This window comes from Anser cygnoides, chromosome 2 (assembly GCF_040182565.1).
Source record: "Anser cygnoides isolate HZ-2024a breed goose chromosome 2, Taihu_goose_T2T_genome, whole genome shotgun sequence".
In the NCBI taxonomy this organism is placed as follows: domain Eukaryota; kingdom Metazoa; phylum Chordata; class Aves; order Anseriformes; family Anatidae; genus Anser; species Anser cygnoides.
This window is the reverse complement of record NC_089874.1, coordinates 141040656-141064488: the sequence shown is the minus strand read 5'-3', so window position 1 is coordinate 141064488 and position 23833 is coordinate 141040656. Positions and strand designations below refer to the sequence as shown.

The 23833-nt window shown below is 35.2% G+C and overlaps 1 protein-coding gene across 4 annotated transcripts in view; it reads right to left on the bottom strand.

Annotated features, from left to right (window-relative positions):
* VPS13B (vacuolar protein sorting 13 homolog B) overlaps positions 1-23833 on the bottom strand; it is a 481062-nt gene that overhangs the window by 243402 nt on the left and 213827 nt on the right. For 3 of the 4 annotated variants that reach the window (XM_048068671.2, XM_048068670.2, XM_048068676.2), the window contains 2 exons: positions 13387-13534; positions 1882-2009 (listed from right to left, as the gene is read on the bottom strand). In XM_048068671.2, the coding sequence (XP_047924628.2) occupies positions 1882-2009; positions 13387-13534 (276 nt within the window). The remainder of the gene's footprint in view (positions 1-1881; positions 2010-13386; positions 13535-23833) is intronic. The other variant, XM_048068672.2, reaches the window with a different exon arrangement.

The window sequence follows — 23833 nt, the reverse complement described above, 5'->3', positions numbered from 1 at the left end:
GAATAATAATGAAACATATCAGAAGTGTGTAAACTATGACTTCATAAGGTCATTGAACTTCAACAGAGATAAAAAAATATAATTTCATATTCGTAATGATGAAATTTGAAAGTATCTGAGTACCCTACCAAAAAATAACAACAAAAAAAAACCCACAAAACAGCCCACCTTCAAAAACTAAATAAATCTAGAACTTCAGACATGAGAAATAGTTCTTAAAATAAATAAATAAATAAATAAATCCTCAGCCACCACTAGCTCTAATCCATAAGTGTTTTATGTCAAAGTAAGGCTATATTTACCAATTAGTCTTTGAAAAAAAACTATGCCTATCACTGCTATCAATTTTCACCTCCACAAAAAATACTAGTTTGAACACATTTTTTTTCTCCTTCGTAACAGGCAAACTTAATTTTTAACTAGTTCTTACAAGTTAGAATCTTACACATTCTTCAAAAAAAAAATTCACTTGATTGCTTGCTTATGTAACAAAGCTTACCATGGAAAATGTGAGCAGAAGAAACAGACAGTATCTTAGTCCTTATTCAATTTTTATAATTTAGAAAGGATCCAGCTCTTCATCATCCTAAATATTTGATTATTATTTTCATTATGACTCAAACTGCAGGACTCATTTATATAAGGAGTTTCACTGTGCTAGGTATCACCCAAACACATAAAAAATATACAGCTTCTTTCAAACGTCTTAAAAATGACCTCTCAATTCCCCGTATTTAGTCATTCTCTTCTCCATTGGTGACAACATTAAGAAAGAAGTGAAAACAAGCAAAATACCTATGAAACAATAATAAAAGAGCTGAATGAAACCTAGATCAAGTTAACAGAAAGTGTCTCCTCAACTTCACTATGTTGTGCAATTAAGTTACTAATCTGAGGTTCTTGCTCAGGAAAAACTTAACTTTTCAACCTTTGAAATATTTTGAACCCAATCAAATTATTTTCTGCCTCAAACAGGAGAAAAAACAGACAAATTCTGAGAGGAGGCTGTATATGAATAAATATTTTTCTTGGTAGGAAGGTATTGTATTTCCTGACAATAAATTTTAATTTAATTAAGTTTTATTTTAATGTGAAAATAGTTCAGCTACTACATGCTGATGTACCATAAAATACCATTCTCATTGAATGTACTATTCAAAAGTTACAGTTTACAACAATCCTAAATTAGGGTAATTTCCAAGCGGGCATTTGATATATACTTGGAAGCACAGAGTCCTAATGCATTTCTAAGCCATCTAGTATTTGGTCATGTAATCAAAACACAAGATTTCTAACATTGCCTTTTTGTTTGTGTGTGTGTGTGTATAGCATGCATATATTTTGATGCCTGAAAATTCTGACCACAATCTAAAGCAGTCTAGGATGAAAGAATTTAATCTGATTGATCACGTAATTATCCTTAATAAAAAGGTACATAGGTAAGCATCTGAGCCACTACTGTATAACATTGCATTGTATCATACACCATCCCCCAAAATATATCATATGCAGTTTCCTCAAATATTTTTAAAAAGGAAGGTACTACGCAAATCTAATTATGGAAAAAAAGGTAGCTAACTATGTTTATAATATAGAAGACTGTGACGAGCATTTATTTCTTGACGTAACACTTTAAAGGATCTTCCCCTTAAATATAGAAAAGTATTTTGAAAACTAATAATCAAAAATGAAAAAATTCTTAGCCTAATTTACCAAAAATCTGTATTTTATTTTTCAGCCTCTAAGACTTTGAAACTACTGAAATAAAACAGTAAAACCTGGGAGCTCCTTTAAAAACCCTCCATAAAAAGCACTAGGATGCATAAAAAATATCATAAAGTTTGGAAAGACATAGTTTTTCTCACTTCCTTTTCATCTTACCTGAAGTGTAAGGCGCTTAACTGCATTCCATACTCTTCCAATAAATTCCTTCATTCTTTCTTCAGGACTTCTGCAACTTTCAGATGAGTTCAGCATGGTTTTCACGGGAAGTGACAAAGGGCGAGATTCTAATGCAAACAACAAAAGAATATACTGAGTGTATGTATTGTTTTACAAAGATTATACTAAGTAACATATATACTGGTAGCAAAGAAAAAGATTACTCATTTTAAATTCTAAAACGGATTTTCTCTCACCACGTATCTCACTATCTACGTGATAATAGCATGTAGCAGAAGCTTCTATTACTAGTTTTGAACTTGGGCAATACAACTGTACCAGTTAAACCTGTTGAGAAATGCAATGTTTCAAAAGCATTTGGACAAATACTTGAACTTTTTAAACACAAACTGCTAAGAAAATATTATGGAGAATGCTTGACCTAAGCAAATTAAGCCAGATTTCAAAGCATGATAACCTGTGGGTGATAAAATAGCAGTACACGAGTTTTTCACATACACTGCTGCCAGGATAACATAAAAAAGGTTTTAGTTTTTTTAACGTGTAAGAAATGAAGCCCATATTAAATTACAGCCTTTGATTTGTTTTCTTTAAAAAAAAATCATTAGGCAAAAACTTTGAGTATGTATCAAAAAAAAAAGTCTAAAAATTAAACCATTTTCTGACTTTGTCAAGCTTAAAAGGTACTAAAGTAAGTATGAAATATTTCAGCAACATTCAATGTTTTGTAGTAAAAAGATAAACTTCCTTAAGTTTTTAGGTATTTTAATATATGCTCAAATATGAGCAAAATAGAACTACAAAAAAGGAGTGGATCAAGTAGTAATTGCGAATGTATTAAAGAATATGTAAGTGGTACATAGTTCCTCCTTTCATCTCTTCCAGAACATGTGCTCCTTTCTATGTTTTAGGATATGCACCAAATTATTGTCAGCTTCTTTAACACTCCCAGTATTGGCCTACATCTTATTGAGTTGACGAAACTGCAAGAATAAATTATGAATTCTTCATGACTTCATTTAAAACTAAATTGAAATCAGCACAAGTGTTACTATTTATGCTTCCAAATTATACTGCTAGGAGAAATCTGTAGCATATCAAGTACAGAAAAGATCTTAAAACAAAATTATGCTATCAACAGAACTCAGGTGAGCAAAATTATGTCCCTTTATATGCATTACTGGTCTTCAGTCAATTTTGAACATGCAAGGAAACATCCAGGGAATTGAAAATTAAACATCTGAGAGGTGAATTTCTGCCAAGTGTGCAATGTTCACGCCACTTGAGGAATTAATTTGCGATATTTTCCCAATCAAATCTAGAAAAGACCACAGTTGATTAATATCCTGCACGAAATCCTTCAACAAATTACACTGCAATGATCTGAAAAGAAATTCAGACTTTAGTTTTATTAAAATGGTGAGGAGTCAATAAATTCTAAGAGAGATGGTCAAAAGAGTGAGAGAGAATTTTTAACCTCTCGGATATTCCTGGCTCCAATTATGGATCTGTTAAGAGTTATAAACAGTTAAAACTGGATCATAAGAATGTAGAAAGCATGACACTTCAGGATTGTTTATTGTCAGTTGTGCTGGAGAGACAAACTTAAGTAAATTGTCCATATGGAGAAGCAGCATGGAGTCACGGAGTAGCTATTTCGTAATATTTTCTTGTAACTATTTCATAATATTTTCTTTCTTGACTTTTATTGCATATAGTGAGTATTCAATCCACATTATGAATGGATTAGGTTAAAATAAAGACATTTAGTGAGGAATAGCTGCTCTTCTTTAACTTCTTACCCTACCTCAGTTCACACTATCTTCTCTGTGTAGACAAGCCCTGTACTACACTTATTACAAGGTAAGAATTAGGAACAGCTTGACTATGAAGAAAGACTAAAACAAAAGAGTTACTGGAATGCAGAACTCAAGAATAAAACTGTGGGTAAGGGGGAGAATGGTGTCTATAGTCACTGTGAGACTGGAAATATGAGAGGCAGGAATGCCTCAGCTTAGGATGAAAGGACATGTAACATAAAATTGCTTTTACAACACAGTCAACAGGAAATATCCTATGCCACTGAACAAGTGTATTCGTCATGAGCAGGATCTAAAACTACGTTTTGCTCCAGTCTTCCATGGTTTGTTGGCTGGGAAACACACACTCCAGTAATTCTCTCTCAGTTAGGGGAATCAACCTTCTAGTGCCAGAAACAGCTACCTATGATTTACAAATAAAATTAGATAGCTGAAACACCACTCATTTTTCTCCATATATGTACAACTCAAACCTGCAAAGCTGTTCAAAATTCCAAGAGTATCCATCATAGACAATAGCTTCACTCTAGTACCCCAGACTCAACAAAAGACCAAAAAAAGAGAAAGCTTCTGTAATCCAAACAGATAAAGACCCATTCTGCCAGAAATCATTGAGAACAGAGAAGCAATAAGAGGTGTTTCAGGGTGTAAAGAAACCAGCACAGAAATAATTCTTTGGAAAAAAAAAAAAAGAAAAAAAAAGTAGTCTTCTATTGTTATTTATTTTTTCTGTACTGGTAAGTCCTACAGCTTTGTCTGAAGGGTCTGAAAGCATGTGTCATAATTCCCTATCAGGCAAGGCCATCAGCAGATGGTAGCTGCTAAGAGACTGTAGTAGTCTGGTGTGGCTATCCTGTGTGTTTGGCTAGTCCTCTATAGTAAATACATAGACTGGATCGGCTCCATCTGTCTCAGTATGAAGGTTAATCTCCTAAAATAATTATGCTACTCAGCTACTACTGAACTGAAAAATCTAGGAACATTTCCTGGCACCGTAATCAGCCCTGTGTTGAAGCCAGGAGCCAGTCAGCAATAGCTGGATAGAAAATAGGATTTGTCTGAAACATTTACAAACTGGTAAGAAAGTAAAAAAACGGAAAGGGGGGACTGCCTCAAGTTGTACAAAATTGAATTTTTAAGAAAAAACAATGTACAGACACAATGCTCCTACTCTCATCTTCTAGTCACATATTGCATAAATGGTATTTTGGTAAAAATATACACCACATCTTTTTCAAAGTCACTCAGAGGCTGCCATACTCACCAAACTCAGATGACGCATTGGTAAGGAACTGACTTTTTGAAAAGGGCTGATCAGCTCAATCTGGGCTGAGCTACCAGAAGCTGCAATTTTCATAATTTATTTCACAACTTATGGTTAGAATATAAGGGAAGTTCCAAGCGGCAATCCTTCAAAATTAATTGTAAACATCCTCTCTTAGGAGATGCCCCTAAGCAAGACTTAAGGCATACATTCAAGATATAGATGTTTTTCCTATAGGGACAGATACCTCTATCTTCGTGTTTTTTAGCCTTCTGGGAACTGGTTGCTTTGGAAGTCGAATCCATAAAACATGAGTTTTAAAAATAAAAAAGATCTTTGGAAAAAACAGTGCTACACTGTGCTATTAATATTCACTGACCTAAGGAATGCAAAGGGGAAAATAAATCCTTTGAAGTGAGATGATTTGGGGGCAAATGGACATTTCCTCTAATAAATAAAAGAAAAGATCACAGAACAGAGATTTTCCACTACTGGGTTGAGGACCACTGATAATCTGTACTCACCAGTGGCCTCATGCTTTCAGTTCTTCCTCCCTCCTTACAGCTGGTACATAAACTAACAGCAGGTAAAATACAATACTAATACCTTACTCCTAATTTGTATGCAGTGCAGTTCTACCATGTCTTGTCCTTTTTGCTCGACTTCTCTCTCCCGACCCACTGTGTGCCTCAGGCATTTTATGCATGAAGAGGGTAGAGCAGCTTCTTCATGGCTGGAAAAGGTCATCCTGCTGCAGGCAAACCCATACTGTCGGTGATCCCCAAAAGCTCAGAGAGCTCCTACTGGAAGACAAGGTTCGCACAGAAACACCCACACGGCAGTCTGCAGCAGGACAGCCTCTCCACCATCCCATCGCGTGACCCTACTCAAAATGTGCATCGCATGACCTCAGCATGCTGGGCAAGCTTTCCTTCCCACATCACATCATCAGTCATACACTTCTCACACATCAGAAATGAGTTAAACCGAGAAAAATGCTATTGCAAACTAATCATCGATGCTAAAAGGCTATGGCAGCAAAACACATGAACAGGAATAATATTTCAAAGAAGAAATCAAAGGAAAGGATACTGTTATTACATGGATCTTTCTGGAAAGACTTTTCCTCTTCTAAAGTCGCCATAGCATCAAAAAACTCATTGGGGTTTCTTAATAACAATTCATACTTTATGCATTAGATGCGACTTTTTATCAGAAAGAAAAACAAAAATACCAAGGTGTTTGCAATAAATGCAAACCATTGAGGAACTGACCAAGGAGTCTAAGGAATTAGAAATGAGATTAAAAAGCAGTGGAGGAGAAAATTCAAACTTCAAACAACTCTGAAAAAAGGTGAAAACCTAAATGGACTCTAGGTTTGTGCGTGTGCGCATGTGTCTCCCCGCAAGATTAATTGGTTTCTTCGTATGTTAAAGGAAAAAAAAAAACAGTACAAACAACACCTACTTAAAACTTTCCTTCTTCTTTTCTGTATATCAGCAGTTTTTAGTTTGTACATATATATAATATCAGGCAAAATCAAAAGCTCAGTGGAACTTGTTACATAAAAGCTTGTTTGTCCTTTGGTTGGCATTTCAGTTTTCCTCATAAGATTATATATTTTATATTTGCAGCACAACATATATGTATGTAGAGATATATGAAAGCATTACAAATCATTCACCCTTTTCTATATATTACGGTCAAAGAAACAAGTTCTGTTCTCAATACAATGCATTTCCATGTAATAATTTTGTTCCATGATTTGATATTAAAACAGTATACATATTTTTAAAAATGCAAAAAGGGGAGTATCTTGCTGAAAATGCTGGCTATCTTAATACACTAATTTTTCCTATAATCCAATTTTAAAAGTTCATCTAAGTAGCAGGTGAGTTATTAGGTGAGGCTGACAGCTCATAGTATTTACTAATATTTTCTGAACTACCAGTGTCCATGAGAAGTGTTTCAAAAATATTCACAGTTTATTTTTATGGTGGTGTATCAGAAGCTATGCCCTATGCCTCCACTGATGGATGACTAATATTTGAATTATTCATGTAGCTGAGCGTTTTTTAAGGAAAGACTACGATGACCTGTATGTAAAAAAGTTTGCACTTTTCATCAGTTGCTTGAAAAGAAAAAACATAATAAATACTGTAAAAAAGGCATAACAACTTAAATAATCCAAATAATAGCACCAACTGCTTTTAAACTCATAAAATAAAAATGCAATATGTATGACCACATACTTAATAGTCTTTGCATTAAGTATTTGTCTACTGGGGATTGAGCATTTTTACACTCTACTAATGGTACAGATGATATGTTACTTTTATCAATCCAGTTAGTAGTTGAGCCACAGAATCCCTGATAACTAGCCAGAGGAAGTAGTTTATACCCAGGGAAACTGTAGCAGAGAGGTGTAGAGACTGAATTAGAAAAGTCCTTCAAATGAGTTAGCAGTAGAATAAATGTTAAAATCCAGAATCTTCAGACTTCTTACACAACATTCCTTTTTCTAGAGCAAATGTATGTCAGTAAATCAAGATAAATGTGATATGAATGTGGTTATGCAAGCAAAAAAGCTTTCAGTGTGAAAGCAGGGGTTGGCTAGAGAATGGCTATGGTTAGTGTTTTCTCCCATCAAATCCAATGATTACTGCACTATTTCTGGCAAACAATACCCATTTAGTTCTGGGAACATAAATAAAAAAGGACTGACACTTTTGTATAAATCACTAATGGCCTTTCACAGGCAACACTGAGCTACTATATTAGCAAATAACAAGATGTGTTGTATGTGTGTTTGTATCTAAAGTCCATGTCTGAATTTATCTTAATACTGCTTACCATTCCAAGTAACTTTTAGTACCTTACAAACTAATAATTTCGGCCTTCAGGTTTGCAAGAACTTTTCTGCTAAATTCAGGAAGAATTTTGCCTGATTGTCTGCCTCACTTTTTAAATATACACTGAAAATTCCTTAGTCTTTTAAATAGTATATAAAAATAAACACCTGTTCTTTTTCTTTCAACTTTTCCATACAGAAAGTGTAGTTGATGTACTACACTGGCTTTGTGTTCCTAATGCTCTTTAAAGTCCACACAGAACTGAAGAAATCATGCCATCATTTAACCAAACATTTCACTAGCTAAGAAAACCCACAATAATTATTTCTCAATATAGGTATGCGACTGTCCAGCCATTTAGAAGTTACCATAAATCATCTGAGCCCAGAGACCTTCTATTTAAATAATCCTTCCAAGAACTACAACCCTTTTATAAAAATATAAAAATCCTAGTACTTTCAGGCACCCTAAGTAAACGCGTCTGATTTAAATTCCTGTATTTTACTTAGCTTACTTAGCATCTATTTAATTTCATTCATCTTCCCAAATAAATCATAAGTGATACATTCCAAGACAGGCATGAATAAACAATAATCATTCAGTTCATTGAGCAGAAGTAGCGATGTACAAATTCTTCAGATAATCCATTGATTTCTCACCAGCCAGACTTCTCTCACATTTGCCAGTTTTGGGGTTTTCTTTTGCATTCCAGCAGCTCAATTCAGCAGAAATCTAGTTCACCATTCTAGTCGTGCTTCATAAGAAAAAAAATCAGTAACTGCACATGGGTTTGCTAGGTACAGGTCATATTATGCCACACTTCTTTTTTATGTTGAGTTACCTTTCTGTTGACTAAAGATGAAGCTTCAAATAAAAACACTAACACAGAATCAGTTGATCTAAACAGTATGCCGTCTAACAAATTCAAGAAGTTATCACACTTGTCCTAAACACTTCTACCTACTATACACCAGTAGTAAGACAAAATAGGTGAATTATTTCTTCATTTTAGTAATAGCTATCAAATGCACCATGTGCTCACTGTGTACTAACTTATGAAGAATGGAATATCTAAAATAAATACTCTTAGATCACTGCATTAACAATGTGGCTGCCACCTCTTTGGGCTGAGCATAGCTTCACTGCCATTGGACAAGGCACTGGGAAAGCTCTCCTGAACACATTTGGCTCCTCCTGGGTTGGTTTCTTAGTAATGAATTGTAGCTCCTTTTTGTCACACAGACCAACTATAGATCCACTCATTATTAGGTAAATGATACCTGACTTTTCTGATTTTTAGAGCAGTTCAGAAGCAATTTGTTTATAATCCTTTCCACTTCTGTAATGCTAGCCTAAACTGCATCAGCAAAACAAAGATATGTCTACATTTAAAGCTTCCTCTTCTCTCCACTTAGCTACCTTCAAAATAGTTCAGAAATATCACCTATGTATACTTGGAGGGAATTTTAACAATTACTTTATAAAAGCTTTCAAAATTGAATTAGTAAAGCTTCCCATAATAACCAAGAAATTCCATTTCTAAGAAGAATTTAATGACCAGTTTATAAGCATGTAATTATATCTACTTTATCAAATGTTAGGAAATGGTTGAAAGGAAAGGCGGGTGGTGGTCTTTGCCTCGTTTCCTATAAAAATAAGACTCATGGAATCCTATGGTCTATACGTGCACTTATTTGCTTGTATTTTCCCTTGGTGCTTACTGTTCAATATAAAATTTAACAAGATAAAACTCTCAAAGATTCTATGCTTCTATAAGCTCTGTGAAAATAAATAAGCAGGGGAAAGAAGGGAGAAATTGGCCACCTGAGTCCTGTCCTTACTAGAAATTGGACAATTTATATAGGACAGAGGATACAAAGGCCATCTTGGATTAAGCTTTAAATTTTCTTGTTATGACACCAACATCCATCTGCTTGAAATACAAATAATAGAAAACTAGGTTTAACTTAGCTTTAACTTCACGTGTATGCAACTTTGGAACTCTAATTACATCTCAAAAACAACAGCTCCACAGAACAAAATATTAACATTTCAGTAATGCAACAGATTTTACCAAACCAGAATTATTCTGTGTATTTTAAGTAATTATATTATGTTACATTATATTTTTCAAACAAAGTGAAAATAATTACTACCATTTATTAACATAATAAGAATGAAATCTGAAAGTTGTTTTAGTATTGAATGAGGACCCTTTTGAAAGAATGAAAATAGACAGTTTGGATTGATTAATCCTTAAACAGTAGTGCACAGGACAGCTTTCAAAGGCTGTCCTATCTACTCAACAACCCATATTACCTTCTTGCATAGGTATTCTACATATGCTATACATATATTACACATTCACACATTTTCCCACTACACAGTCGTAAGAGCTACAATTCTACACCAGGCTACAAGTCTGTAAATTACTTTTTATTGAATTAACAAGGAGCTCGTGAATTGCTGAGAACATGAAGAGAAGTGGGTGGACAGTGGAATTCAGGTAAATTTTTTTAAAATATTCTTTATCATCTTGCTCGTTCATGACCGCATCATACAAAATTTAAACCATATATTCTGTTATCTTACTCTGTTTTTGAGGCCTCTGTGGTTAAGGAGATTTATAAATAACTACCATTTGAGACTTAAGAACAGAAACTTTGGATTTTCACAGGCAGTTACCATATAAATAGTAGTTTTGCTCTTTTCCCATGCTTCATTTTTGGCAAAGTCTCAGCAGCCATTAGCTAATAAACTGAACTCAAGATCAATGTTTTAAATCATTTTACAGCTGTGATTACAAACTGCTTTCATTTAATACATAGAGTTGGTTTCTAGCAGTTCTCAAGGGACAGACTGCTAAGATCATATTAGACTCGAAAAGGGTATATTCCAAATCATCACCTGAATAGTATGATTTTAAGATATAACCTCTTTCAGTCTGCAAGACTATGCATATGGGCTTGCTATCAATGCAGCAATCTCAGTTATCTGACAACTTAAGGCATCCATAGCTACAGCTACAAGGCTGACAAGGATTTTTGCCTTTTACCTAGAATGCTTTTGTAGCATAGGTAGCATTGTATGACCTAGACCTATAATTATGTGCTTTTTATTTCTGGTTTTAAAAAAGTGAGACAAACAAAGAAAACTCAGACAGAAATTAGGTGAAATGAAAAAGAAAGGAAACCAAGTGAAAATTACTGGTAGGAAGGCACCCAGAAAAATCAGAAAGGAGAACAATTACAGGCACTCTATTTTTCATTTAAGAAACCAGTCACTCATTCACCATATTCCAGCACATACTGCACCTGTAGAGAAACAAATTGTGAAACAAAGCATCCACTGAAACATTTCTCAGAATCTCAGAATGAGATCTCACCTTTTACTCTTTCATTCATCCTACCTTTTCTAAGCATTTTAACCGGTAGCTTCATAATCAGAGACTTTTTTTTTTTTGGGGTGTGTGTGTGTGTGACACAACATAAGTGCTAGTATTTACTGTCCCCCAAACCTTCCAGGTCAAATCTAACTCTGTTAAACAGATGGAAAAGCTTTAAACACCACATGGTGCTTCAGGAGGCTATACAGAGAATGAGCCTGCACGGCACTGCAGTGTGACATGGCTCTCCTTCCATTTACTAAAGAAAATCTGAGTGGTCTACTGAAGTGGACAGAATATCCCTTTAAATTATTTCATAGTAAATTATTTCCTTTTGCTCTTTGGCATTTGTTTTATACTTTAATTCCGCTATAGGAATTAAAGGTAAATCTCAAATACTTCAGGTATTTTGCACCCGGCATTTTATCTCCAGCATAAAACAAATAGGTACACAGTTAAAAATACAGGCTGGTCTTCGAACAAGCAATTGTGTCATGCATGCTACATCTTAAAAACAAACAAAATTTAATGACATTTTAATCAGTTAAGGAGCCAACTTTAATGTAATGACTGAATGTACCACCCCTGTATGTTATCAGAATGTTTGGGTAACTCCAAAAAACAACTAAGTCCCTTCTTCTCTGAGTAAAACAACAGCTTTGGCAATCGAAATTTTCAAAGCTTCTCCATGATTGGGCTTTGTTCAGACAAAAAGGGATGCAGAATGCATCATTCTTTCAAATGAAAGTTTCTTCAAACACCAAGCAAAACAAATTAAATTCCCTGATCAGCTTCATTCCAGGGTTATATATGTCTCTGCAAAGAAAGGTCTTACAAAGGACATTTTTAATCCTATTTCTGACAGTCAAACATAAAAATCACACAAGTTTCTCTAGTGCATTACACCTCTGTGCTTTGTTGTTAGGCACTGGTAGAGCTAATCACAAGAGGAGATGAATGGACGCAAAACACATATGATGTTGGTGTAGCAGGACTATACATGCTAAATATCGCAAACTGAAGAATATATTTAATACGGTCATTTCATTACAGGTAAAAACAAAGGATAGGATGAAAGAATGGTAAAAATAAAAGGATAAATTTCATAGAATCATAGAATATCCCGAGTTGGAAGGAACCCATAAGGATCATCGAGTCCAACTCCTGGAAAAGTAAAATTTTGAAAAGAAAAATTTTGAAAGTAAAATTTTGAAAAGTAAATTATTAATAAATGAAATAGATAAATTTCCAAGATTTCCTTCTATTATTCTATCAATTTCAACATGGCAACCCATGTAATATTCAGATTTTCTGGCTATAGCCCTTTTTATCTCAAAATAACAGTTAAACTACCACTAATGGATAAGATCCTAATTTCAGTTTCAGTAGACAACATCTTGAAGTACTTCATGATTAACTGGAAATAAACATCAATGCAAAGGAAAAGAGTATTTGTTCAGTGTATTTCAAAAGGATTACTGAAAGTCTCAGCTGGATAGTCACTTTTGTTGGATGATGTCCTATTTTACTGCTTGCAAACAGTACTGTATGATTAAATAGTCCAGAAAATCCCAGAATGCCATATCATCTTGATTAGTAATAATGAAGTGTAACTTTAGCACTCCCGATGTGCCAGGGAAGATTCCTAAATTTAATAATTTCTTAAACTCCAGAAACAGAAGTGACAACAAATGTATTTTCTATGGGAGAAAAACTGTGAAATTTACTGTATTTATGCACAAAACTTAGATCTGCAGTGACTTGCATAAATGCCAGGTTGGAAACAATGGGAACAGTTTGACTGAAATCAAAGAGATTAATCTAAGTGTATAAAGTCTGACAAAATTAAGGGCTTAAATATTTAATATCAAGCAAAATAGCTATCTTCTATTGAAAGGACAACTCCTTTATCTTGTCTTAGAGAATATATTTCATGAAATTATCAGGAATAATCAGGACCCCTGAGGTAGTATCTATATTAAAAATAAGATGAAAATTAAACATTTTTATTAAAGAACTGGTAATTTTCTGGGACAATATTTCTTTAAATCTGAAAGATGTTCCCAAGTATTTGCACAGCTGATACTGTTCAATTGCACACGGATGTTATTGAGTAAGGCTAAAAAGGCTGAGTAGCTAGTTTCAATTAAGATGTGATCATACCTGTTATTGTTTTTGTTTTGACAGGACTGCTGGCATACTCAGAAGCTTGATTCGATTGCTGCCTTGCCAAAGGCGCACTTCCAACTGATGCTTCATCCTCTTTTTTTCGAGTTACTGACACACCAAGTGGAACAGATCCTACAGACTGCTAGAAAAAGAAGTGCTTTGAGAACCACGCAAACCCAAAAAACATTAATATTGAATTATGATATTGTCATGAGAAACATGTCTTCAACTGCATTTTTTTTTTATTTATAGAAGACAACTTAAAATGATGATTGAAGCACATACATTATGAAAACAAATTTTTACAACTTCATTAAACAGCTGAAATACTACATTCGGACTTGCAATTCTTTTTTTCTCAGACTAACAGGACTAAAATAAGCTCTACAATAAAAAAAAAAAAGTTAAATAGAATTTATTTACTTAAAATACCATGCTCACTAGCCCATCAAAATGTATATGAATAAACCTGGATCATCCTCAAAGCAAAATCATTATCTAAACGTTTAATGGAAACTGGACAAATTTAGCCAGATATGAAGATTCCAATGTTTTGCAAAGCAATTTATCAACCTTCATTAATTCAACTTCTAAAGAAAAGACACACAATTTAAAAGAAAAAGAAATGTGTAGCCTGACCCCGATCATTACTGATTTTGAATTACCTTTTGACTTTTAAGCAGACTGGTAAAATTACCAACTGCTCAAGATACAATACTGGTTAACAAAATTGAAGGCATTCAAACCTAGTTTGAAGGCCTGCACCTCTATTTCAAAGATTAGAAAACAGCAAAATACATTAACCCACATAATGCAAAAATGATGAGTTCAAGAACTGAAGGTTCAGAAATGAATATGATTGAAATGAATACAATTGAAGATTTTTCTTGGTGGTGTTGTGGTTTTTTTTTTTTTTTTTTTTTTTAAATCAACATGAGTTAGAAAAGACAAAATCATTACTAAAACCTGATCTTCCATTTTGTGTACAAAAACGTTAACAATTCTCTGTAGTGCTAGCTGCTAGGTAAATTGTAAAGACATGCCAGCTGAGAAGAGCAGAGTATTTCTACTGTTGATGTTGCAGAGGGTTATCATTTAAAGATGGCAGAAGTTTTTTCTAAAGATCAGACATTAGGATTACATGCATCTTAATCAATTTTTGTGTAATTTAATTTTGTTGGTATTGGAGTGAAAATGTAATCCATATAGCTGGGTAATGAGAAACCTCACACGTTGCATTAGGAATCTCTGTGGGAAACAAATTCGTGTGAGGCGGGCAATATGCTTGTAAATTTTCTCCAATGGAAAACAGATCACTGAATCAAGCAGTGTGCAACACGTGCACACATACAAAACCCCAAAACAAACAGAAAAATCGTTTAATTGAAGGAGAATGACTTCCAAATGCCCTTACCATTTTCCACTATAAAAGTAAATTAAAATAAGACAGACAATCAACTATTTAATCCTATTCCAGTGAAAACAATCAACTTACATATACAAAGGTATGCAAAGTTAATAGGAAAATACTAATGCCAATGACAAACAGAACTCTCATCTCTCTCCTCTCTCTGAATGTACAGTCATCAGCTTTGTCTCCAAAAGCACTAAAAAGCAATTCTGGAAGACAGTAACATGTCACTTTGGTGTCCTCTAGCCATAACAACAACAAAAAAACCAATCAGCTTTGAAAAAAAAAAAAAAAAAGTTTTACACCGTAGAAATACTTCCCACATGTAGACAGAGAGAGAGAGAGAGTCTCAAGTTTTATAAACTTCAGTCAGACATATTACATCACTTATTTTCAAAATTTATCTGATACAACCTTTCATACGGCAAAGCCACCTGCAGCTTTCCCATAACAGCAAGCGTTGAGCCATGTTTTGGCATTTCTGGATTTAACACTAAGAACACCGACTTGCCAAAGTGAAGCAAGAGTTCTGAAGAACGAATGCAGATAATACAAGACAGTACAAAAGACAATAGGATGGAAAATAGTGTCTGAAGAAGCTCTATCTGTTTCTGAACCACTGAAGAAATGGATCAGCGACATACAATAATAAGTTACACCACTAGTCATATAGGGAAAAACATCAAGGCTATCACAGCCAGCCAAAGCTGGAAAAAATTATGACCAAATATTGAGCGCTTGAGTGCTGATCTGGACAATGAAACAGCTGTTTCATCTTTGCTCACTGAAATCAAGCCTGATGTTGCTGTTGATGACGCCCAGTACAATCTTGTCAGATTTTTGGCAAAAGATTTCTGGTTAAAAGAATGCAGAAGATGAAAGATCAACGTTGAAATAGATGGAAAAGGATCATCAAGATTTGGGTTTTAGCCACAGACTGATGAGGAAATTGTGGCTTGGGAAATAGCAGATGACAAGAGCACCACAGCTGTACGAGAAGATGAATCTGATGGGAAAGGAGACATTGCAGTCAAGTGTTTTCATAAGCATTTCATCACAACAATCCAAAAAGCTGGCAATGAAGTAGCATGCAGTAAAGCTTAACACACCTACTTGGGATGGAAGCTTTATGGTTATTAATTGGTGGTCTTATAAAGAAGATAAAGAACACAACAGAATTATGGAACTACAGTAACATTTATATGAGGCTCCTTTATGCAGAGGACTACTGTAAATAGAGGCTTCTCACAACAGTCAGGAAAATGCTTTCTACTAGAAAATATTAATCAATTTCTATACAAGTCATCAACAATGTATGAATTACTATTGGCTCCGTCCTGAGTAATGGACAACTTTCCTGAATTCTGGAAACATAAAAAATCACCCAAAATGATGTAAGCTGAAGCTTCTGTTTAAATACAAATCTGTCTTCACATATTACATAAGATGACAAAGTTTACACTCAAAAAGTAAGCCCAATTTCATGACCTACAAGAAAACCCAGTATACCTTAAGGTATTTTGATTTCACAGTCAAAACCCAAATCCTATTCTGTTCTGGAATATTGACCACAGGTTTATCAACGCAATAATATTTTGTGGGTATTACACAATGAACACTGGATTAATAATAATTCATGGTATTCAACCTTTTTTTTTTTTTTTTTTTTTTTTTTTTTTTTTTTACTATTTCTTCAGTGAGTCTGAAGAACATGCAGGCAGATCAGGGAAGATGGGGAATGTGTTTGTCATGGTTTTGGCTGGGATAGAGGTAATTTTCTTTGTAGAGGCTTATATGGTGCTGTGTTTTGGATTTTTCATGAAAGTAGTGGTGGTAACAAACCAATGTTGTTGAAGAGACAAAGACTTTTCTGCTCCTTGTGCTACCCTGCTAATGAGGGGGCTGGGAATGGGGAGACATGCGGAGTGATGATGTTTGTGTTCCCAAGAAACTGTTAAGCATGATGAGCCCTGATTTCCTGGGAGTGGCTGAACACCTGCTTGTCAATGGGAAGCAGGGAATGAATTTCTGGAACTAAAACATAATAAATAAGGTTAAAAATGAAGCACTGGTCTGTGAGACATTGAACTCAATGCAGAAGACCCAACACAGACATGGATTGTCATCTGTGAAATGAAATCAAACCCAGCCATCCTGTTAGCGGCTGCTCCGTGCACACAGACTGATCTGTACATGTGCAATAGCTTTCAGCCAGCAAGCAGAAAGTGAAATTAATGAGGTCACTGGAATGGGCGCAGATGGCAGTTCTACTCAAGACAGGATGTTTGTGAACATGTAAGATCACTGTCATGCAAACATTTTATCTGCCTCTGAGAAGAACATTAATTTATCCTGCAGGACGGTCCAAGCTCTGACAGCTCCAAAAGCAAGGAGGATCTACCTTGTTCACCTTGAGCCAAGTTCTAATAGCACCTAATCACAGTTGCTGTTTGGCCACAGTTACATTTCACTGTTTTGGTTTCTGACAGCAATTATACAAGAACACACCTAAATCGCTTCAGAAAGCATTAAACATTAGGCCCAGTTTCTAGTTAAAATTAACCAATTAAATTGTTTCCTAATTAAAAACATTAGGCAAGCTTCACCTCTGGGGTTCACAAAAGCAGCTTCAATCCCAGCAGATAAATTTGCTAATCCAAACGAAACTACGTGACTGCTTCAGCTAGAAATTTCAGGTATGCTCAGAAAAAGCGCTTCTGCCAGGACCAAAGATCAGCCACTGGTTGATGAGCTGTAATCTTTCCAAACGTATGTGATAGACTTATGCCAGCCAAGAACCCCTACATTTTCATCAACTGACGAAAGCACTCTAATGAGCAGTTTCAAGGTTCCTCTGAAGTAGCACATAAAAGGGTCTAGTCCCATATAGCTCCAGCTCCTTAAGCAAGCATTAACTTAATTCCTACAGCCTTCAGAAACAAGGGTGCTCCTTGTATGTGGAGAAAGATCCAAATAGGTATAAGCATAGTGCTTTTTGCCTATCAGAAATCAAAACTTACTACGGTCTTAGAACCCTTGATGCATCAACAGGATAATTATGTCTACTTTAGAAACATGCTTGCTTTTATCACAGCCTTTCCTGCTATTTATCAAGGTAGAAGAAAAAAACTAGAACTAAAGTAGGGCAACACAGTTCTACCCTCAATAGCCAACTTTGCTACAACATGCAAAAATCTTAAGTTTAAGTGCTGAAACTCACCCTTATATTGCGTTATTTATTCACTGTCATTCATTATCAGAAGTGTTTGGCTCTTGAAGACACAAAGATCTGCAATATTCCAAAACACACCCTGAGTAATTCCTCAAATTACAGGAATTACTTGTTCTACATGAGTCTACTGACCAACTCATAATGACCAAACTACTTAAGCAAAAATTCCAGGAAGAGCTCTTCTGCAAACCACTTGATTGAAGAATTACCAAGCCATAGAATCAAACAGTTCAGTTGAAAGAGACTTACAAAGATCATCGAGTCCAAAATGGGATCAAGAGTTCAAAATATCCTGAGCTCACAGTTAACTTTCCATACAGCAGTGGCAGGATTTTATAATACAGTATAATTCCAAAAATAATGGTAGAAAAAAGGCAAAAGGAGCAGAAAAAAAAGTTGAGGGGAAAAAATGGATAAAATTGAATTGCTACAGACCAATTCTCTAATCTACCTACTCAGCTAATGGAAAAGTCCATTTTTCAATCGGGATATAAAAACTTCCATGGCATAGACGTTGATGAAAAAGGAGAAATTTGGATTTGGGAATCGTATAGGTATATTAAATTCCAGTGCTTTAAAATGATGAATCTGGAAGAGGAGCAACGTTGTTTCCTTCACTATTACTGTACATGACTAAGGATGTTCTCTGTGCACTGCAGTTTTTAGATCTATTCCATTTCTGAAACACTTATTAGACAATAACACTTACAGATGCATACAGAACAGCCAAAGAAAATGGCAGAAATGTGCAGCCATACACATTCATATACAAACAGATATGTGTAGGTATACATTTTTGATAGTTTCAGTCTTCTCTGGGATAAGATGATTAATTTTAGTGAAATGATTAATGTAAGAAAAATACAAACAGTAGAGGCTTTACAGTATTGTGCATTTGAGACAAAACAAGATTACATGCACTCATATTTTCACTGCAAAGAGCATCATATACCTGATGTCTCACCAAAGTATAGCTCATGCTTTTTTTGCCAAGGAAAATGAATTCTTTAAATATTTTTTGGTGTAAAGCTAGGTAAGGGCTTTTATAAGAGAGTAAATATGTGATAAAAACACCACTGGTTTACCAAAATGAAGAATGCCATAACTGAAAACATCTTAAAAAATAGTCAAAATAAAATATTAAGTTACTGGAAGCAAAGACTCTAAATGCAGCTTTTTTTTTTCTTTGACTTTTTTTTTCTTTAATAGGAAGGCAATGTAAACATACAGTAAGCAACGTATGTACAAGAAGTCACTCTATACAGTTGCATCTTTCCTGAATACTGTTCAAATCAATTTTTCATAAGGCATTAAAAAGCATATCTATTCAACAGGGCTTTCAAATGAAAGAAACACAAAGGTTTAGGTAAGCATATGTTACATAAGCTGAGTTAAAGAACTGTTAAAAAGCAGCAAATACGCAACTGGTGCACATACTACATGAATGCAGCTACTGCTGCTACACATATAGCTCAGCTTTACCAGAAAAACCTATACAGAATAAAGTGTTTAAAAACAAACGAGCACCAATTTTGGCTGACACATAAAAAAAAACATTTTAAAGCAAAATCAACTCTGAAACTTCTATGCCAGTTTAAACCCTGTTTAAAATCTAGCATAGGTTCATCAATCATCAAGCAGGGTATGGAAGATATCTATTGAATTTGCTGTTCCAACTTCATGGATTATTAACAGTTACTGAAAAAAATGTTGGTAACAAAAACATATTTCAGAAAAGTCTAACAAATTCAGGGAACCAGAAATGTGATTATTTTTAACACCCAAATAATGTAAAATATGTGATTTTTATATGGAGCATATGGATGGAGTGCAACGCATCTGGCATATACTAATTTGCCTTTGAGCAGTTACACAGAGTATATATAAATCAGAATAATTACCTTTTTATCAGATTTCTTCTTAATGTATTACTTCTGAAAATGTAGATCTTAAGAGCACAACATTATAAGAGTGTATTTCCAAAGCCAGTGGCTTTTCTGATTAATTTGAACTGAATCATGCAGTCAAAAGCTGATTTTTTTTGAAAAGTCACCTATGTTTCCAACATAATATTCTTCAGAAGCACTGATATCTTTAAATCTTTCTTAGTCCTTCAATTTCATACAAACTGTTAAGTAATATAATACAGCAGATATTAGTACATAAAATTTACCATTGAATAACTTTCTCCAGAATATTATTTACCTCCTCTTCAGGTTTTGAACTGAAGGAGAGCAAAATCAAAAAGGATATTTTTTAAAAATTTATTCTTGCAATATTAATTTAAAAGTTTAAAAGAAATTAAAAGTTTAAAACTTTTGAAGTTGAGAATCAATCCATTAAACGTTAGAACTGTTACACAGTGGATTACTATCAAGATGGTATGACAAATTCACTCTTTTTAAACTTACAAATAAATTATAAAGTTCTGGTTGTTGGGTTTTGACTTTTTTTTTTAACTAATAATTTGTTGTACATACTGTAAGTGACACAATGTTTGGAAGGTGATTAATTAAAATGCATCTCTCAGATGACTTTAGTTGACAAGTCCAAGATTAAGGATTTTGAAAATCAGTTTTGAACTTTAAGTTACAGTACTTTGATTTATAAACTTCATTCCTTGCTCTGCACCAGGTCTCAAGTTATTTCAGCTCAGTATTATTGAGGAGTAAATTAATATAACTTAACTAAATCATTTCCAACAGCTGCCACCATTTCTAACAATATAGTATCTTGGGTGTCCTAGGGTTTTTGTTTTTTAACACATTGGCCTGCAAAGCCTTCTGGTGTTGATTACTACACGCTATATACACAGTACAGTGGTCCAAACAGGAAAGGTATTCTACTAGTACTGTCTTTTTCTAGACATAGCAGCACGTAATGCTTGCTACGCTGCATATCTGGAAGACCATCAGCTGACGATGAAGTGAAAACACTCTCATGATAGCAAGTACCTTTTCCTTACCTCATCCTGTTAACATTATTTTTTTCTGACTCAAAATGACTGTTTTCTTCCGTTTATATGTTATTCGGGGTATTAAGTTTGAAATCAATACAAAACAGTTTTGAAGAACGCATATAAATATTATACAATCTTACTAATATTAACTTCCCATGTTCACTTAAGTTTAGAAAAGGAGTAGAAAGTCCTAAATAAAAGCAAGCTACAATATTTCCTTGTCTCTTGGAATATACACTGATACAATGTCAGGAAACCCACAAGCAGAAAGGTTCAGTAATTGAATGCCTTCTTCACCTCAATCTTTACTAGCAAAATGGGCCTTTAGAAATCCCAGATTCCAGAGGGAAAGACTGAAACAAAGAAGATGTGCCACCCTTCCTGAAAGAGGATCAGATCTGAGAGTACTTAAATTGGACATAAGAATGTCAGTGGGCCCTGGTGAGAGGCACCCATGAGCATTGAGGAAGCTGGCAGATGTTACCACAAGGCCACTCTCAACGTTCTTTAACTGACCATGGCAACTGGGAGAGCTGCTTGAGGACTGGAGAAAAGCAGATGTCACTATCTTCAAGAAGAACGTCAAGAACTAGGAATCTACAGGCTGGTCAGCCTCAACTTGATCCCTGGGAAGGTGATAGAACAGCTAATCCAGGCATATGGACAAGTCATCAGGAGTAATCAGCATTGATTCTCCAAGGGAAAGTCATGCTTGACCAACTTGATAAGCTTCTGTGACGGAATGACCAGCCTGATGGATGAAGAGAGAGCAGTGGATATTGTCTTCACGGACTTCAGTAAGGCTTTTGCCATGGCCTCCCACAAGATCCTCACAGACAAGCTGATGAAGTATGGGCTGGATGAGCAGGCAGGGAGGTGGATTCAAAACTGGTGTAACGACCAGGACCAAAGGTTAGTGATTAGCGGCACAAAGGCTAGTTGCAGGCCAGTAACTAGCCACATAATCCATGGGGTCAATCCCGGGCCCAGTCACATACAATGACTTCGTTAATGTTCTGGATGATGGGGCAGAGTGTAACCTTCAGCAAGTTTTTAATTGACATAAAACTGTGAGGGCCACGCAGCCATTCAGAGGGACCTCAACAGGCTGGAGAAATGGGCTGACAGGAAACTCATTAAGTTCAATGAGGAAACCTGCAAAGTCCTGCTCTTGGGGAGGAACAACCCCAGGCACCAGCACAGGCTGGGGGCCACCCAGCTGGGAAGCAGCTCTGTAGAAAAGGACCTGGGGGGTCCTAGTGGACACCAGCTGAACATGAGTCAGCGATGTGTCCATGCCAGTAAGGCGGCTAATGATATTCTTGGCTGCATTAGGCAAAGTATCACAGCAGGCGGAGGGAGGTTGATCCTTCCCCTCTATCCAGCAACAGTGAGGCCACACCTGGAGCACTGTTTCAAGTTCTGGGCTCCCTGGTACAAAAGAGACATAGAAATACTGGGAGGAGTCCAACGATGGGCTATGAAGATGATCAAAGTTCTGGAGCATCTCTTATGAGGACAGGCTGGGAGAGACAGGACATTGCAGTCTGGAGAAGAGAAGGCTCAGGGGGAATCTTATCATTATACATAAATAACTGAAGGGAGATTGCAAAGAGTATGGAGCCAGGCTCTTTTCAGTGGTGCCCAGTACTGAGACAACAGGCAACGGGTACAAAGAGAAGCACAGGAGCCTCCTGTTGAACATAAGGATGCACTTTTATTTGTTTATTTATTTATTTTTTACTGTGAAGGGGACTGAGCACCAAACAAGTTTTTTATTGAACAAGACCTTGTACAACTTGTATTAAGTAACAGGACTACAGACTTCACACATGAGAAAATTAAAGAGCTTGCCTCAAGTTCATTTCAAAGAGGTGCTAGAGATGTTAATTCTATTCCTGATTAAAATAAACTTCAGCAGCATTGACTTTTTTGTATCACCTTCTAAAGAAAACATGTTGCATGTTATACTATACAGCGTGCAAACAGGAAGTAGGACATCCTATTAAAAAATGTTGAAGCAGGTGCACTTTCCTCTATTACTAAAAAAATTTACAAAATATACGCTTGCAACAAACATTAAAATATGCCCATCAAAAGCACACAACAACTCTTTTGTATGTGTTTTGTATATATAAACTTATTTTAGTGCTGCCAAACTTAATTTTATAAGAAGCATTACTATTTTGAGATTAAAAATCCAGTTACGCCCCTCCAAACAGTATTATATTGACCTATGTCCAGTATCACCAGTTAGCTAAGAGGTGATAATGGACAAGTCTATAATGTAGAATAGACTTAGTTTACACAATGCTTTCACTTCAGCATAGAAACTTAAGAACCATACCAAATGTTACTAGTAGCCATGGGAGAAATTCAAAAGCAGTTCATGGAAGCATTGAGAGAGAGTCTCATGGATTTTTAGACTGCAATATTCTCATTGTTTCTGTTCTTCAAGTGGGACAACGGAAAACTTATAGAAGCATGTTGAAACTCAGAACGAATATAAAAAAATGAGTTACATTTACATCTATTTACCCTAGAGCACTGACCATATAGTCACAACAGCAACCACACAGATTATTATTCAAATGTGTAACAGCATCCACATTTTGGCATGCATAGTCACTTTATAATAAAAGGTAATACATTAAAATGCCATTCATTGAAAGCATCTGGCTCCAGATATTCCATTGTATTTCAAAAATTATGCAGAAGCCTAAAAAAGGACCAGTTGTATTTCCACGTTTTCTTCTTTTTTTTCCAAGTTTTAAATAAATGTGAACAAGAGTGATCTATGCAACTTGCACAACATACAGAGATAACTTAGGTGGAATTG